This window comes from Hemicordylus capensis, chromosome 3 (assembly GCF_027244095.1).
Source record: "Hemicordylus capensis ecotype Gifberg chromosome 3, rHemCap1.1.pri, whole genome shotgun sequence".
NCBI classification, from domain to species: Eukaryota; Metazoa; Chordata; class Lepidosauria; order Squamata; family Cordylidae; genus Hemicordylus; species Hemicordylus capensis.
Window position 1 is genome coordinate 863,424 of NC_069659.1, and position 16,821 is coordinate 880,244.

The following is a 16,821-nucleotide window of genomic DNA, read 5'->3' on the forward strand; positions in this document are numbered from 1 at the left end:
TCCTCCAGCCCCCCCTCACAGGTTGCCATCTCGGGGGGGGCAGGGGGCGCCCCCCAGGTTGCTGCTCAGGTGTCCGGGCCCGCCGGCCATCCCGGGAGTGCGCTGGCTGGGGCGAGCGGCAGTCGGGGGCCCCGGCCGCGCCGAGGGCGGAGGCTGCTGCTGCTGCCTGCCTGCCTGCCTCTGAGCGCGTGCAGAGGGCGTCTGAGCGCCGGGCGGGCGGGGTCTGCAGGTGGGGGCGTGGCCTGGGCCGGGCGGGGACTGCGGCGGACGGAGGCTCCTCCCCGCGGGGCGTGGCCTGGGCCGGGCGGCGGCGGCGGCAGCAGCAGCACCAAAATGGCGGCCTCGGCGGCGGCGCTCAGGTGCGCGCGGGGGGAGGGAGACCGCGGAGGGGCAGCCCCCCCGGCAAGGCGGCAACGACAGCCTGCAGCCCCCCCGCCGCTCCAGCCGGCGCCCTCCCGATGGGGCTGATCCCTCTATCCCCCCTTCCTCGCCCCCGTGGGGCTGGGGTGACGCGCGCCCCCCCGGGCCTCCCCCGCCTTAGCCCAGGTGGGGAGGGAGGCCCTGGGGGGCCTGTCAGGGGCGCGGAGCTTCGCGGGGGGGCTCCGCACGGCCCGCCTGTCTCAGCCCCCCCGCCCCCGCGGCGGCCTCCCCCCTCCCCCGCTGTGCCCCCCCGGGCAGTGGCCCCACCAGGAAACGGGGGGCACAGAAGGGGCAAATGTATGAAATCCATGGGGGGGGGTGAGCTGCTGCGCCCCCCTTAGGCTTCTGCTCGGGGGTCAGCTTCCAGGGGAGGGTGCTGTGCTGCCCCCCTCCGGAGCAGGCCCTGCAGCAAGGGTGGGGGGGCTCGCCAGTCCTGGGGGAGGCGCTGTGGGGCCAAGCAGGGCCAGGGCGGGCAGAGCTCCTCCTGGGGGCTTCCCCAGATGCCCCCCCCCCGAAGAGGCAGCTTCCTGGGGGGCTCTCGGGAGGGGCCCTTCTGGTGGTGTGTGGGGCCTGCCCCAGAGCTTCCTCCTCCTCCTCCTCCTCCTTGCTGGGTCCTGCAGCTGGCGGCCAGGAGGGCGGACCCTCAGTGGGGCTCCTTTGCAGCCAGCGCGCGGGGTTGGGGCCCTGCTCGTCCAGGGTGTGGGGGGGGGGGAGATGGGGCTGCCGGACTGACTGGGCTTCCTCTTCCTCCTCCAGTTGCTGTGTGGCGAGGAGATGAGCTCTGGCAGCCTTCGCTTGCAGGTAACGGGAGGGGTTTCCGGGGCCGTTGCTGGAGTGGCTGATCCTAAAAAGGGGTGTGTGGGGGGGCAGGTTCACCACAAAAGGGGGGCACAGCTGCCTCTGCTTCCTGGCGCTCCGCTTTCTCCTGCAGGAGCGTCATTCAGCCTGTTGCTTGCCGGCTGGCCATTCATCAGGTAGAGCTGTGTGGTTAAGCATTCGGCTCTACCTGGTGAATGGCCAGCCTGCAGGTAACACAGGGTGGGAGAAAAGCCTTTGCTTGTTAGGACGTGGGCAGCATGGAGGTGGTGGGGGGTGCGGGTGGGTGGGGGGTGAGCTTTGCAGCCTAAGGGGGTTGGGGGAAGCCCCCAAGGAGGCCTTGTCTGGGCCAGCTGAGAGCTTTGGGGTGAGGGCAGAGCATCTCTGGGGGGAAGTTCCATCCCACCCGCAGTGGGGCTCCTTGGCCTTTTGGATTGTGGGGGGCAGTGGCCCTCCTTGGCGGCCCCCTGAAGAACGGACCGAGAGGAGCTGGGCCAGAGGCGACCTGGAAGTCGACAAAGGTGAGTCTGGTGCTCCCCCACCCCCGTGAGGGAAGGGAGAGGGATCTCTCCCTTCCTCTGCACATGTGCAAAGGGCGCTGGGCTCCAGGGAGTGCATCTGGCTCCAGATGGGGGCGGGCACAGTTTGTGAGCTGCGTGCCCCCCCCCCGCTGCTGTATCTGGGCACCGAAAGAGGCTGACTCCTTGGCCCCCCCCCGCCTCCCATGAAGCCTCCTGGCTCAGGGCCCCCCAGAGGTGGGGCACGTCCATGGGTTGCAAAGTGCCCCCCTTCCATGGCAGGAGGAGGCAGGGTGCTTGGCGGATCTGGACCGCCTCTTGCTGGCTGGTGGGCTGCGTTGGGTCTGGCGCGTCCTCGCCTGGCCCGGCGGTCACTCTTGCTCCCCTGCTGCTTGGGGCCTGCACGCCTGGGGGTGGGGGCGGCTGGCCTGCGCCTTCCCTCCCTCCCTCCCTCCCTCCCGCCGCTGCCCTGGCTGTGTGTCGGAGAGGCTCCTTGGCCGGGAGCCGCGTGCCAAGGCGATCATCGAGAGCGAAACGGCAGGGGGTGGGGGTGGGGGCGGGGGGGCTTGAGACGTCTGCTCTGGGATGTGGGGAGGATGCTTGGAAAGCCGGTTCCTGCCATTCGCCTGCCGGCTGGCGTTTCCCTCCCTGAGAGGAGGCCAGCTCTTCCAGAAGAGGACATGGGGCTAAAGGCTGGGGTCTTTGCATGTAGCTTAGGCCGAGTCGCAGGTGGAGGCCTCCAGTCGCCCCCAGTGAGGGCAGCCGGGGCCGCTTGGGTCTTGGACGGGTCATCTCAGGCTCGGGGGGTGGGTGGGGGTGGGGGTGGGGGTCAGGTTGCAGCCCCTGCCCCAATCAGGCAGGCTGTGGGTGTTGTCTGTGTGGCGGTTGCCTTCCCTGGCATGGCCCCCCCCTCGCCAACGTAGGCATCCAGCTGGCGGGGGGAGCAAGCGCGCGGCGTCCGCTGCTCACAAGACTGGTTCCGGAGAGGGGCCCGTCCTTCCGGTGCTGTGGGGCAAGCCCCTCTAGACTCGCCCCGCTGCCTCCGAGCCAGGGCTGGTGTTCTGGGGGCATTTGGCTCCCTTTGGGTCTGAGAGAGGTCAGGGGTTGATGCTGCCGCCGAACGTCCGATGCCAGGGTTGGAGGGGCCTGGGGGGTCTTCTCGCCCACCCCCTGCTCAGTGCTGGGAAGTGCTGCCACCTGCCTGCCTGACAGGGGGCCGTCCAGCTCTGTGGGAGACCCTCTGGCTGCTTCCCAAGGGAGCACCCCACTGACTGCGGGGGCCAGACTGCCCCCCCTGCCCGCATTGGGGAAGGTCCTCTGGATGTCTGTGCTCCGGCTGAGGCAGACCAGGCAGGCCCCCGGATGCCTCTCCCCCTCCTGAACCCCATCCAGGCCTTTGCCCAAAGCCTTCTCAAGATGGGGGGCGGAACTAGACGCAGCGCCCCACGGGAGGAGTGACCGGCACAGGACGGTGTGGAACTCCCCGCCCTGCCATCAGGGTGCTGGTTTCTGAGAATGCCGCCCCGGGTGGCCTTGGCCCTTGGAGCAGTTGCTCCACCGCCCGGGCTCGTGTTTCCGGACCAGCCAGCACTCAGTCCCCCCCCAGGGCCCTCCGCCACCTGGACCTCACTGGACAGCCCCGCCGACCAGACCCGGCAGAGTGGGGCAGGGGGGCCTGCTGCTCTCGCTTTCAGGGTGGGGGCTGGGCTGGGCAGTGGGTCGGGCCTTCCTCTTGGAGAGCTTTCTCTCCGGCCCTGTATACCGCGGGTGAGGCTCTGTCCCGCGGGCCGTTTTTCTCCTCCTCCGCCTTGCAACAGCCCTGCGGAGTAGGGCACGTGTGGCTGATGGGCAGGCCGGGCTCACGCTGGGCTCGAGGGCGGGGCCGAGCGCCTGGGTCTGACTCCCCACACAGGCGTCGTCTCCTGGGCAGATGTGGGGAGCCTGGCAACCTGGCGGCGCCTTGGCACCGGCTGTGCCCGCCCTGGGAGTTGCCGGATCTCTGCTTACGTCAGGACGGTGCCCTTCGGAGCGGCTGTGTGTGCCGCTGCCTGTCTGGGCCCTGCCCTGCCAGCCCCCTGCTGCTGCTGCTGCGGACGGCCTCCCCTGGGCAAAGCCAGTCGCTAGCTGGGGCCACCGGAGTGGGATCCCGAGGGCATCTCCCAGCTCCCCCCTGTCAGCTGCAAAAGGGCTGCAGCAGAAAGTGCGGCCTGCTTCTCTGCAGGAGCCCCTGCCCCCCCCCCCGTTGCCCCCTCCTCTGTGCTTGCTCCTGCTTTGGGCAGGGTCCTGATGCTGCCACCCCCCTCTCATTGCTCCTTGTTGGGCAAACGCCAGGCCTTCACTGAGGAGGCCCTGTGGGGCTGGCTGGGGGGCTGCTGCCTGCCTGCTGGGGCTGGGGGGGGGGCTTGCACCGGCTGTGTTTGGGGGTGGGTGGAAAGCAGCGGTCCCTCTCAAAGGGATTCCCAGGTGGTGTTGACTACAACTCCCAGCAACCTCAGCTGCAATGGCCTGTGGCTGGGGATTATGGGAGATGTAGTCAATAACATCTGGGAATCCAGTCAGCCAGCGTGGTGTAGTGGTTAGAGTGTAGTGGTGTAGGGTGTAGTGGTTAGAGTGCTGGACTAGGACCGGGGAGACCCGAGTTCAAATCCCCATTCAGCCAGGAGACTTGCTGGGTGACGCTGGGCCAGTCACTTCTCTCTCAGCCTAACCTACTTCACAGGGTTGTTGTGAAAGAGGAACTCAAGTATGTAGTACACCGCTCTGGGCTCTTTGGAGGAAGAGCGGGATATAAATGTAATAATGATAATAATAATCATCATCATCCCTCTTAGAGGGAATGCTGGTGGAAAGAAGGCGCCTGCTTGCTGGTCTGGTGCTCCTGCCCCCTTGGTGGTGGTTGGAGGTCAGCAGCAGCCCACGCAGGAGAGTGAGCCCAGCCCTTGGGGCCCCCCGACTGGGGAGAGGCATTGGAGAGGGTGCTGAAGGGGAGACTGAGCAGTTCATCTGGCTGACCTGGGTGTCGGGCAGGGCTGCTGCACTCCAGCCCGCCTGCAGATGGTGGCCTACAACTCCCATCATCCCTGGCTGTTGGCCGCTGTGGCTGGGGATTGTGGGAGTTGTAGTCCCAAAACAGCTGCGGGCGGCAAGCTTGAGTAGGCCCGGTGTAGGGGGTCAGTTCTAGCATTTCCTTGGCTTTCTCCAGTTCCAGTCCTCTGCCTTGGACCCAGCTGGAAGATCCAAGCGCTCTTGAGCATGTGCAGAGTTGGTACAGGGCTAAGGAGCAGCCGGCAGCCTCCGTGTGGTTGTGAAGCAGGGAAGGAAGGCTCGGGAGGGTGCAGCTGTGAGGGGGAGGGATGGGTGGGAAGCGGGAGCAGGATCTGGGAGCAGCCGGCCTCCGCCTTGGGCTGTCTCTTCCGCCCTGCCCACCCCAGGGCCTGTGTGCAAATCCGGGCTGCTCTTGCTCTCCTTCGGGGGTTGAGGGGAGAGCTGCTGCTGGTTCCGGCTGAAGGGGTGGACCCTCCTGGAGTGGCTGCCCCCCCCCCGGGGCCTCTGTCTCCTTCAGGGGACGCCCCAGCCCTCCCTCTCTCTTTTGCCAGGTCCAGGCCCTCTCCCTCCCCTGCCTCTTGCACCTTGTTGGTGTGCTCCCTCCCCCTGCCCATCATTTGGGCCAAGCAGAGATGCTCCCCCCCCCCGCCTCTGCCCTGCCGCCGGGCTCTTCCAGCTCTTCTCTTGCTGGCCGCTGCGAGCGCCTTTCACAGCCAAAGGGCCTCTCGGCCGCCAAGGTCAGGGTGGCCCCCAAGGAGCCCTTCGCAGCCCACTCCTAGCCCTGAGGCTATGCCAGAGGCAGCCGGGCTGGGGAGACGCGTCTTGTATTGAACCAACCAACGACCAAAGCATGCAGTACGTTACCATCGCACAAGTATAGACAAAGCTTCTGTTTTAACATTGTGTGTCTCTATACACGTAGATTTACCCATATGAGGTCGGAGGACCACTGAGTTGTGAGGTATATGTCAGCAATACTGTAGCCAAGGGGGGACGGGTGTAAGGCCAACCAGGTGATCGGGGGCGTCGCGTCCAGGGACCACTTCCCCCCAACTTGCCCCACTGCCTTTTGGAAGAGGCGCATGGCTCTTTCTGCACGTCACCGTACAATCTCTTCCAGAAAAACCTCACGGTCTCATCCACGCCTCTCTCCTGGTCTCCTCTTGCCTCCCCATTCCTCTGCAGGAACGTAGCGTAGAATACGCGGGGGGGGGGGGGGTGGAGTTCCAGTTCTCCGACATGAGTGCACCCGCCCCATCCCGTTTCCTGGGGGGGGGGGCGCGTCCTCCTGAGTTGGAGAGCATCCTGGCCTGGGCATTGGGTCCGGTGGGCCCCGTGGCTAAGCAGGGCTTTGCTCCTGCAGTTGCTTGGCTGCCCCCCCGGGTCTCCCCCCCCCCGGAGGCCAGCCATCCTCCCTGTTGCCACTTGGCTGGCATTGGCCGTGGGGCTGAGCTGGCGCCAGGCTGGGCCCTGAGCCCCGGAGGAAGGAGGAGCCGGATCAGGCCACAGGCCCGGGAGGCCTTTCAGGAGCGGGTGGTGCCCAGCCAGGTGCTTCCCAGGGAGGCTCGATGCCTCTCTGCCTGGCAGCCGCTGGTAGCCCCCTGCCGCCGCTGCCTCCTCGATCCTTGGAAAGGCAGCTGGGCTAGTGGCCGCCACGGCCACCACGGGGTCTGGGGTCAGCGAATGGGGCCCCGTCTCCCTGCTCACCCAAGGGCCCTTTGCTAAGGCGCCCTCAGGCAGCGCCCAGCCTGGGACGGGGCCAGCTGAGCAGGGCGCATGGGGGGTGGGGGCAGGCTCTGTGAGGGCAGAGGCCCACCCCCTGCCCGGAAGCTCGCCCACAGAGAAGCGTCTCTGCGCCCTTAGGGGAGGCCGCAAGCCGGGGGGGGGGGACGACGAGCCGTCTCAGGGCAACAACCGTGCGAAGGGGCAGTCTGGTGCGGCGCACGGCTGCCGGGCCTCCCTCTGGGTAGGCAGGCAGAGCAGGCCCCACTGAGGAGATGCTCCCAGCCGCCGCCGTTCTGCTTCCCTGGCGGGGGGGGGGTTGCCCCCTCAGGCCCTGCTCTCCGGCTCACCCCAGCCGTGGCAAGGAAGAGCTCTTTCCTGCTTGGGCGCTTCAGGGCTCCCCCCTCCGCAGCCGAGATCCTTTGGGGGCACTTTTGGGGGCGGGGGGCAGGCTCGCCCAGCCAGGCCCGTGGGGGGGGGGGCCCGAGGCTTCCCTTTGGCTGCTCCAGGGGCTGACCCTCGAGCCACCAAGCGGCAGCGGAATGGCCCGCCGTGGGGGTGGCAAGAGGAGTGCTCAGGGCTCGCTCAGCCCTCCCCCCCCCGGAGCTCGGGGGCTGCTTGTGCTTGCCGGAGTGGCCCTGGGCGGACTCTGGGATGGAGCCCGGCGGGTCAGCTGAGGGCACCGGCGTGCTTTGCCAGCGGAACGTCCCGCGATTGCCGCCACCATCACCGGCCGGAGGAGCGCCTGGCTCCAGGGTTGTGCTGGACACGCAGCCTGGCGCAGCCTTGGCCGGGGCCGGGGCTGGGGGGGGGTCCTCCTCCTCCTCCTCCGTGTTCTCTCTCCCGCGGGAGGCGCTTTGTTCTGGGCGGCAGCAGCAGGGCCAAGGCAGCATTGCGTGCGCAGCGTGTGCCTTCGGGGGGGGGGCCTTCCTGACTCCCCCTGAGCGGGCTCTGCGGTGGGCGGCGCGGACATCCCCAGCCACGCGAGGGAAGACGGCTCCCCCTCCCCTTCCCCCTCCTCGGGGCTGCTGCCTGGCTGGGACAAGGCCGGTCCCCGCTGGCAGCCCTCCTGCGTTGCCCCTCGAAGGCCCCGTCCGCCCTTCGTGCGGCAGCCCTGCCCGGCAGCTCGTCTCCGGGTGAAGCTGGACGTGGCCCGGGCAGGGCAGGGCTGGCAAGGGCGCTGGGTGGGGGGCGGCCGCCATTGGCACCCTCTTGCCTGCCCGCGGGGAGGATGGCTCTCCCGGGATGGGGCTTCTGCTCTTCCGGCCCGCGTCAGGGTTCGGCTGGGCTGCTGACTGCCTCCTGCTGTGGCTCAGTGGGGCGCGGGGGGGGGGGCGGTCTGTGTGTGTGGCGTTTTCTGGCAAGGTTTACTCTAAGAGCAGCCCCGGCTCCGGTTTCCCACAGTGGCCCCTGAGAGGCCCACGGGCAAGGGGGAGGGCAGGCCCCCTCTGCTGCCGCCGCCGCCGCTGGGGCTGGGAGGCCCTCTGGAGGCTCTGGCCATGGAAGCGGGGAGCAAGGCGGGCCGGAGCGGCGAGCAGCCTCCCCCCCTGTGTTGGTGGCCCCAGTGGCTTCCTGCCCCCTCCCGATCTGGAGCACGGCAGAGCCACGGGCCTGGGGTGGGGCGAGGGCCTCTCCGTGTCCTGGCTTGTCGCTCGCACCGCGGGTTCCTGGGGGAGCAGGTGGACCCAGGAACTGAGCCCGGGGGGGGGGGCTGCCTTGGCCACGGCCCCCCCCCCCGGTGCTCAGACTCCTCCAGGCTCAGGAGGGAGCTGGCTCTCAGCAGCGTCCAGTGCCTCGCCCTGGGCTTGAGGGGTCCAGCGGCCGCTTGCCCGTTGCCCAGTGGGGCAGCCCCGTCTGGCCTGCTGCCCTGCCCTGTGGGCTCCAGGGCTGGGCGGGGGCCTCTTCTGCCCTCAGCCCTGCCCCCCCCCGCCCTTCCCCCTTGTGAGCTGCGAAAGGTTATTTCTGGCTGCCTGGGCTGGGCTGGGCTGGGGGGGGCGCTGACTCACGGCTGCTGGGGGGGGCGCCTGGCCAGGCTGGCCTGTCACGTCTCCCACGTGCAGCGGGGCGGGGGGGGGGCGCCTGTGGGCTGAGGGCGGCAGCAGCAGCAGGCCCCCAGGAGCAGCAAGGCCCCCCCACCCGCGGGCCTCCTGGCGGGGCGGGGGAGGTGGCTGCAGCCACTGCGCGGGGGGGGGGTTCCCTTTTGGGAAAGGCATTTGGGGCGGGGGGGGCGGCCGTGGCGGAGGCCTGTCAGGTTCTGGCTGGAGAGGGTCTTTTCTCTTCCTCCCGTCCGGAAGCTGGAAGCTGGGCTTGCTCAGGGCGGAGGAGCGGCCGCTCTGTCCGAGTGCAGGAGGAGTCCTCCTCCCTGGAGCCTGGCCGGCCTCCGGAGCCAGGAGGAGGAGGAGGAGTCCTGACTGGGCAGAGCTTCCAGGGTCAGAGGCAGTCTGCCTCTGGAGAGCAGTGGCTGCGGAGCAAGCCCAGGGGAGGGCTGGGGCTCCCATTGGGGGGGCCGGGGGGGCAGGCCTCTGGCTGGGCACACTGGCTGCTGGCCTCCGCTGTGGCCTCCGCGGGCAGCCTGGCTCTTCTGACTGAGCGCGGGGGGACGGGGGGACTGTTGCCAGAAAGGGCCCCAGGGCAGTGGCGGGGGGTGGGGGGTGGGAGCAGCCTGTGGGCTGGAGCCCTGCTCCTTGGCTCGGGGCAGGCAGCAGGGGGCGGCACCTAGGAGCCGGCTTGCCGGGGGGCCTGCTGGCCAGCGCCCAGGAGAGTCGGGCCAGCCTCCCTCCTGCACGGGCTCTGCTCCCCATGCCGGAGCCTGTAGTGGCGGGGGGGCGGCGGCCCTGTGGGGAGCAGCCGCCCTCTGCCCGAAAGCACTCCCCAGTGGCTTCGGGCAAACAAAAGTCGCAGCCGGCTCCCAGCTTGCAGGCGGGGGCACGAAGGGCTTGGGCCTCTGCTGCTGCCGCTGCCGGCCCTGGAGCTCCGTGGCTGGCCGAGGGCTGCATGCCGGGGTGGGGCGGGGGCCCAGGGGGGCCACTGGAGCGAGGCCGGGCGGTGTCTGCAGGCTTCCCTTGGCTCCTGCAGTGCTGCTCGTGGCTGCTGCCTTGGCCGGGAGCCACGCAGAGGCCAGAGCTCCGGCCGCCTGTGTCTGAGGTGGGCCCCCTCGGCGTCCCTGGGCCCCACCGGTGAGAGCCAGCCCGTGGCCGGTGGCTTTGCTGGGGCCGCTGGGCCGCTCCTCTTTGCACGCAGCCCAATCCCCTTTGGGGGCCTGCTTCGTCTGCAGCCCTGCTGGGGGGCCCCATGGGGTGCAAGGGACCTCTTGGTGGAGCCTGCCCTGTGGGGCAGCCCCAGGTGCCTGGGGGATCTCTGTGGTGCCCCATCCTGGCAGCCGCTGGTGAGCGAGGGCTGCCCCTTACCTCCAAGTCCAGCACCCAGGTGCCTCTGGGAAGCCCCAAAGTGGGAGGTGGGCTTCCATCAACCGGACTGCCAGGGTTGGCGTGAAAATGGAGGGGAATTGTGAACACCGCCCCCCCCCCTTGTCTACCGAGGCATGGCCCCTGCCCCAGCACACGGACAGCGAGGCAAACTGTTGGGCCCCCCAGATCTGGTTGGCCACTTGCCCCACAAGGAAAAGAGTCAGAAAAGTCGCTATGATGCAAGCAGACACAAAGTTGACTTTTCTCCCCCAAAGAATCCCGGGTCAGAGATCTGCAGAGTCAAGGCAATTGCTTTTCAGCCATCTGGAGGTGACCAGTCCTTAGGAACACAGCGGGGTCTCCGAGGGGAGAGCTGGTCTGGTGGCAGCAAGCAGGGCTTGTCCCCTTAGCTAAGCAGGGTCCCCCCTGGTTGGATAGGAATGGGAGGCCTGATGTGTGAGCCCTGGAAGAGATTCCCCCTCTCAGGGGAGGGAGCTGCCGCTCTGGGAAGAGCATCTGGGTTCCCAGTTCCCTCCCTGGCAGCATCTCCCAGATAGGGCTGAGAGAGACTCCTGCCTGCCGCCTTGGAGAAGCCGCTGCCAGTCAGTGTAGACAATACGGAGCTAGATAGACCAAGGGTCTGACTCAGTATATGGCTGCTTCCTCTGTTCCATTACCCAAATAGTCCTCCTGCTTTTCTACCCGCTCTCCCTCATTGGAACCCTTCTCCAACTATGGCACAGCTTGTTTACGTGCTTGGTGATTGACTCTGCTCCAGGCTCCTTGTAAGAACAGCCTCCCCGATGTCCCCTAGCTTGGTGTGTTATTTTGCATCCCATCTTCATTTGCTTCACATCAGCTGTGTAACACCTGCGGTTTCTTGTTTTTCTGGGACTGTGTGGAAATCCCTCTGTCCCAAACTACTGGGTTAGACGGCCTTTGCTTCCCAAGGATCAGTTGCCTGACTTCAAGGGCTGAGAGATCTGTGCTCGGAAGAGCTGAGGGCCGACAGAGGCCAAGAGGCGGAAGGCCTGTTTCTTTCAAGCACACGTTCTTGGGCCAAGTCAAGCAAATCTCTTACTAATACTGTCACCTATTCGGTCATTTTTCACCTGGCCAGTAAGTTCTACGCCAGGGAATGTACGATGGACAAAAAGAAGTACTTTTTCACCCAGCACATAATTAATCTCTGGAATTCTCTGCCATGGGTTGTGGTGATGGTCACTGGCTTGGATAACTGTCAGAGGGACTTGGACAAATTCACAGAGCACAGCTCTGTCAATGGCTACTAGTCTAGATAGCTAGTAGCCACCTCCAGGCTCAGAGGCAGGAATACTACTGTGAATATTATTTATATACCGCTCTTCAACCAAAGTTCTCAAAGCAGTTTTGTGTGTGTGTGTGTGTGTGTGTGTGTGTGTGTGTGATATATTATATATATCTCCCCACTGTGGGAAACAGGGTGCTGGACTTGATGGGCCTTGAGAACATAAGAACAGCCCTGCTGGATCAGGCCAAAGGAGGCCCATCTAGTCCAGCATCCTGTTTCGCACAGTGGCCCACCAGATGCCTCTGAGAAGCCCACAGGCAAGAGGTGAAGGCGTGCCCTCTCTGCTGCTGTTACTCCTCCGAAACTGGTATTCAGAGGCATCCTGCCTTGGAGTCTGGAGGTGCCCTATAGCCCTCCGACTAGTAGCCTCCATGAAGTTATATCCAAAGCCCTCTTAAAGCCATCTAGGTTGTTGGCTGTCACCACATCTTGTGGCAGAGAATTCCACAAGTGGATGATGCGTTGTGTGAAAAATTACTTCCGTTTGTTGGTCCTAAATTTCCCAGCAATCCATTTCATGGGATGACCCCTGGTTCTAGTGTTATAATGTGAGAGGGAGAAGAATTTCTCTCTCTCCACTTTCTCCACTGCATGCATGATTGTATAGACCTCTATCATGTCTCCCTGCAGTCCTCATCCGCAGGATGCTGCTAAATACCAGCAGCAGCAGAGAGGGCATGTCCTTCCCTCTTGCCTGTGGGCTCCCCAGAGGCATCTGGTGGGCCACTGTGTGAAACAGGATGCTGGACTAGATGGGCCGCCTCCTTGGGCCTGATCCAGCAGGGCTGTTCTTATGTGGAACAGGGAGCTTTGGGAAGAACCCGGCCTTGGCGGTCCTGGGCAGCAACCTCCGTCTTAGAGATGTGCGTGGAGTGGATTTTGTGTTTTGTTTTGAGTGCAAGACAAAATGCAGATGGCTGAAACGTTTCATCAAAATAGCGGTCGAACTGGTTGTTTCAACAGTTGTTTCATTTTTGTCCCGTTTTTGCCCCTAAAAATCAGGCTTTGTGAGAGAGGACTGGAAGGTGGGCTATGTGGCAGATTTTTAAAAGGGAATTGAGGGAATTACAGGCTGATTCGCAGCATCTGTTCAGTTGGTTACCAGGACAATTAAAGAAAAAGTAATTGAGGATAGCGGAGAAGAAGTCTTGCTGGAGGAGAACCAGCATGGCTTCTACCAAGGTCGGTAGCTGCTGCCTCACTGGCCTTCTGGAGTTCCTGGAGAGCGTCAGAGACCCAGCCAGAGATCCATCCGCCCCACCTGGGCGAGCTCCGCAGCCCTCCCTGGGGCTTTCTCCCTCTGTCGCTGGGTGGTGCTTGGTTGGGAGTTTGAAAGGGCTTGGAAAGCGGAACCTGCAGCCTGGAGTCTTGAAGGGGCTGTGCTTCCTGCCCTGGCTGCCTCCCCCCCGCCCCGTTGCTAAGCTTAGTTTTTCAGCTGCATGCTCCCCCCCCCCGCGGTTGGGGGCGAAGGAGCCAGCCCCACTCTTGAGCCTGCTTCCCCTTTCCCTTCCCTGACGGGGGCTTCCTGAGCCACCCTCTGCCCAGCCGCCTGCTGCCCCCGAGGAGGCCTTGTTGCTGGGGAGCGTTTCCCCAGAGCCCGCAGGCCTCTGCCTCCACCCTGCCTGGCGTGTGCCTTTGCCCCCATCGGCCAGTGAGCATCACCCCCCCTGCCCCGACCCGGCTGGCACGGAGAGGGGAGGCAGAAGCTGCAGCTCTCTGGGAGTCGGGAGCTGGGGGCCTCTGCCCGACCTTCTCTCCAGAAAGGTCCACCCTGAATCTCCCCCCCCCCCCAGCCCTGGAGCCAAGCCCAGGCAAGTGCTTGTGGAATGTGCTGGCATTCCTGTGGGCTTGGAGCGCGAGGAGGCCTGGGCGGGCCCGGCCTCTGCAAACATCTTCCTTCCTGCCTGCCTCCCTCCCCGCCAGCCCTCTGTTAATTCTGGAGTGCCAGGGGAAAAAGGGGAAAAGTAAGCGCGCGGGGGGGGCATGAATGGGGAGCAAGGGCGGCTGCATTTACAAGGGGGGGGTCTCCTTTGGTCGGGGTGGGAGGCAGCAAACAACCTTGCCTGAGGAGGCGGGTGCCACATGCATGCAGCAGAGCTGTCACTGGGAGGAACCCAGGCGTCCTGGCTGCCTTGAGCACCAGAGAGCCAGGGGCCCTTTCGTGGGGTCTGGAGCTTTGAGGAGCCCCCAGTTCAGGGTCTGGACCTTGCAGACCAGCTGTGGGTGGGGCAGTCCTGGTGGGGAGGGGAGGCTGGCTCCTGACTTGGGGGGCAGAGCGCCCTCCTCCTCCCCCCCCGCGACCTCTCATCCCCAACGGGAGGGCTTGAGTTGGCTGATACGGAAGGCCCCCCGCCAGACGGGAGGGGGGGAGAATCCTGCGCATGAGCTGGGCTCTCTGGCTGCAGCTGGTGCTTCCTCTCTGCTTGCCTTGGTGTGTGTGGGGGGTGTGGGGCGGGGAGGCATGTGGCTGTTGGGTCCTTCCCTGCCGTCAGCTTCTGCATTGGCAGGAACGTCCCCCCTCTCCCCCCACCCTCGCCGTGCCCCCCCAGAGTAATTGAAGGACTGAGGAAGCTCCATGGGGGGAGGCAGGGAAGCACCAGGCCAGCTCCTCCACCCTGCCTGCCTGCCTGCCTGTGGGGCCCCTTACATGGTCTGGGGTTGCCTCTCGCCCTCGGAGGAGTATTCTTAGCAGCACCAGCTGTCCCGTTTTCGACACAGGGAGAGTCGGTGGTGGTGGTGGTGGTGTCGGAGGAGGAGGAGGAGGCCGTTGAGGAAGGGGGTTCACCGGCCCAGGCTGCCCCTGAGCGGGAAACCTACAGGGAGCTGCTTTGAACTGAGAGGATCCCTGGGGGAGGCTTTTGTTTTGTTTTGTTTTATTAAGAGATTTAATATACCACCCAATCCCCAAACTCAGGACGGTATACAAAACAAGAACAGCATCCGAGTAATATGGATGGCAAACACTTGTCGGGGGGAAAAGTGTCTTCAATAAGGTTTTAAAGGCTAAAAGGGAGGAGGCAGACCGAATTGGGGGGGGGGAAATTCCCGAGTAAAGGGGCAGCAACCGAGGAAGCCCTTCCACGGGCCCTAGCCCCATGACCCTCTCTGAGACCAGGGACCGAAAGAAGGGCCACCTGAGAAGATCTCACAGGAAGGGACAGGACTGGAGGTAAACAGGCGCTAAGCCCTGAAGGGTTTTAAAGGTGAGGACCAGCACTTTGAATTGGGCCGCAGGAGAGGTGTCACACTCGCCTATCTCCTAGCGCCCATAAGCAGGCGGGCCGCCACATTGTGGACCCACGGAAGCTTCTGGGTCGTCTTGAAAGGCAACCCCAGGGAGAGCGCATGGCGGTCCTTGAGCAAGTGCCTGGGCTGAAGGGACCAGGCGGGAGTTTTCTGGGAGGGCCGTCTCTCTGGGGGTGCTGGCACCAGAGGGAGCGGTGCCGTTCTGCTGTCCTGCAGAGCTGTTGGGGGCGGGGGCTTGGCAGAGTCCCCAAGCGCTGGGGATGGAGAGCTGTTCAGTGGTCCCCTCTAACCCGTTCGTGTTGCATTGGGTTGATCTTGCGTTGCCTGCATCCATGCCGTCTTGGATTCTGCAGTCAAGGATGCAGTCCTGTGTGGCTGTGGCTGTGTCTGCTCCCTTACAGACGGATCCTCCTTTTTTGTGCCCTGAGGGCATGGAGAGGTGAGGCCTCCCACCTGCTCACTTGAGCCATGTCTGTATGACTAATTAAGGCTGCCAGAAGTGGACTCATTAGTTGGGTGGTGGAAAGAGTTATTGCATCTCTTAGGGCAGGTATGGTTCCTGCAGTCTTAAAGGAAGCGGTTGTGATGTTGCATAGGGACATCAGAAGAGCCTCGCTGCTGGATCAGGCCCAAGAAGGCCTCTCCGGCCTAGCACTCTGTTTCCCACAGTGGCCCACTAGCTGCCTCTGGGGAGCCCACAAGCAGGAAATGAAGGTGTCCTGCTGCTGAACCTGGCAGTAGCCTGTCGCCATCCAGACAAGTAGCACTGACAGACCTGTCCTCCATGAATTTGTCTAAAATCAGCTTGAAGCCATCCAAGCTGGTGGCCATCGCTGCATCCTGTGGCAGAGAATTCCATCGATTAATTCTGGACTGTGTGAAAAAGCCTTTCCTTTTGCTAGTCATAAGTTTCCTGGCCATCAGTTTCATGGGTTCACCCCTAGTTCTAGTGGTGTGTGAGTGAGTGAGTGAGAACTTCTCCCTGTCTACTTTCTTCACATTTTCACTTCCATTCTCTTTACACCATGCATAACTTTATAGATCTCTATCATGTCTCCCCTTAATCTTTATTTTTTCTAACCTAAAAAGCCCCAGGTTTTGTAGCCTTGCCTTGTAAGGAAGGTACTCTAGGCCCCTGATAATCTTGGTTGCCCTCTTCTGTACTTTTTCCAGTTCTACAATGTCCTCCTAAATATATGGTGACCATCACTGTACACAGTTTTTCAAATGTGGCCGCACCATAGTTTTGTATAAGGGCATGATAATGCTAGCAGTTTATATTCCTTTCCTTTTCTAATTATCCCTCTTCCCTAGCATGGAATTGGCCCTTTTCACAGCTGCCGCACACTGAGTCGACACTCTCAATGAGCTGCCCACCACAACCCCGAGCTCTCTCTCCTGGTCAGTCACTGACAGCTCAGACCCCATCAGTGTATATGTGAAGTAGGGGTTTTTTGCCCCAATATGCATCACTACACTTGCTAATATTGAACCGCATCCCTCAGTTTGGAGAGGTCCTTTAGGGGTTTTTCATAATCTATTTTGGATTTCACTACCCTGAATAGTTTAGTGTCTGTGGAGGAATAGCTGTCTATCCATCCACTTGCCACCACTTGTTGAGGATCTGCCCTGCTGCTACCGCAAGACATGGATCTCCCCGAAAATTACAAGTTTAACTGCTGCCACCAAGTAGACTTTTAAGCTTTTGCCTGAATTTACCACAACAGCCTTTCCAACCTCTGTTGCCAAAAACAAACTTGGGTAGAATGGTAAGGCCTATAAGCGTGGGGTGGAGAAACAGAAGCTACACTTTTTCTGTAAACAAGCATTTTTACTTTGCAATTAGTTCATTCAAAAGTTGCTTCACAAGTTTAGTATATATAAAACAAAACCAACAACCAAAAGAGCATAGGGAACAAACAAAATGTGGTCACCAGCGCATCCACTAACCTGACTCTCACTGAGCCCGAACTCCGAGTCCTTGATGTGCACCTTGAGCCACTCTGGCTCAAGTCTCTTCTCCAGTCTCTTGTCCTGGTCACAGTCCAGGCCTGGGGTCCAACCCAGCCTGGTGGTTCTGCTATTTCAGCTCTTGGTACAGCCACAGCATGGATTCTCTCAGCCTGGGCTAGCCATTCTTCCATTTTGACTGGCCACTCAGCCCCTCAGCTTTCCAACATTCACTTCCTCCGCTCCGATTCTCCAACTGGGTCTTCAGAGAGACTCTCCTTCTCTCTTTCTTCCCAAACTGCACACTGACTTCCTCCAGGGCTCCAACTCTCTCTGCTAAAGCAGCCTCCTACACACACACACACAC

General features: G+C 63.2%; 2 protein-coding genes across 3 annotated transcripts in view; one reads left to right on the top strand and one right to left on the bottom strand.

Annotated features, from left to right (window-relative positions):
• Nucleotides 1–15: 15 nt before the first annotated feature.
• LOC128349483 (trithorax group protein osa-like) lies at nucleotides 16–7,723 on the bottom strand. The gene is made up of 5 exons (XM_053305835.1): nucleotides 7,039–7,723; nucleotides 6,222–6,562; nucleotides 3,385–3,878; nucleotides 995–1,264; nucleotides 16–223 (listed from the first exon to the last, which is right to left on the bottom strand). Exons 1-5 carry the CDS (start codon nucleotides 7,721–7,723, stop codon nucleotides 16–18), a joined length of 1,998 nt encoding a protein of 665 aa, XP_053161810.1.
• FHIP1B (FHF complex subunit HOOK interacting protein 1B) overlaps nucleotides 247–16,821 on the top strand; it is a 35,752-nt gene continuing 19,177 nt past the window's right edge. The window contains exons 1-2 of one of the 2 annotated variants that reach the window (XM_053309831.1): nucleotides 247–359; nucleotides 1,177–1,221. The gene's annotated coding sequence lies outside the window, so the exon portion shown is untranslated. Of the gene's footprint in view, nucleotides 360–1,176; nucleotides 1,222–1,532; nucleotides 1,758–16,821 lie in introns of those variants that run through there. The other variant, XM_053309832.1, reaches the window with a different exon arrangement.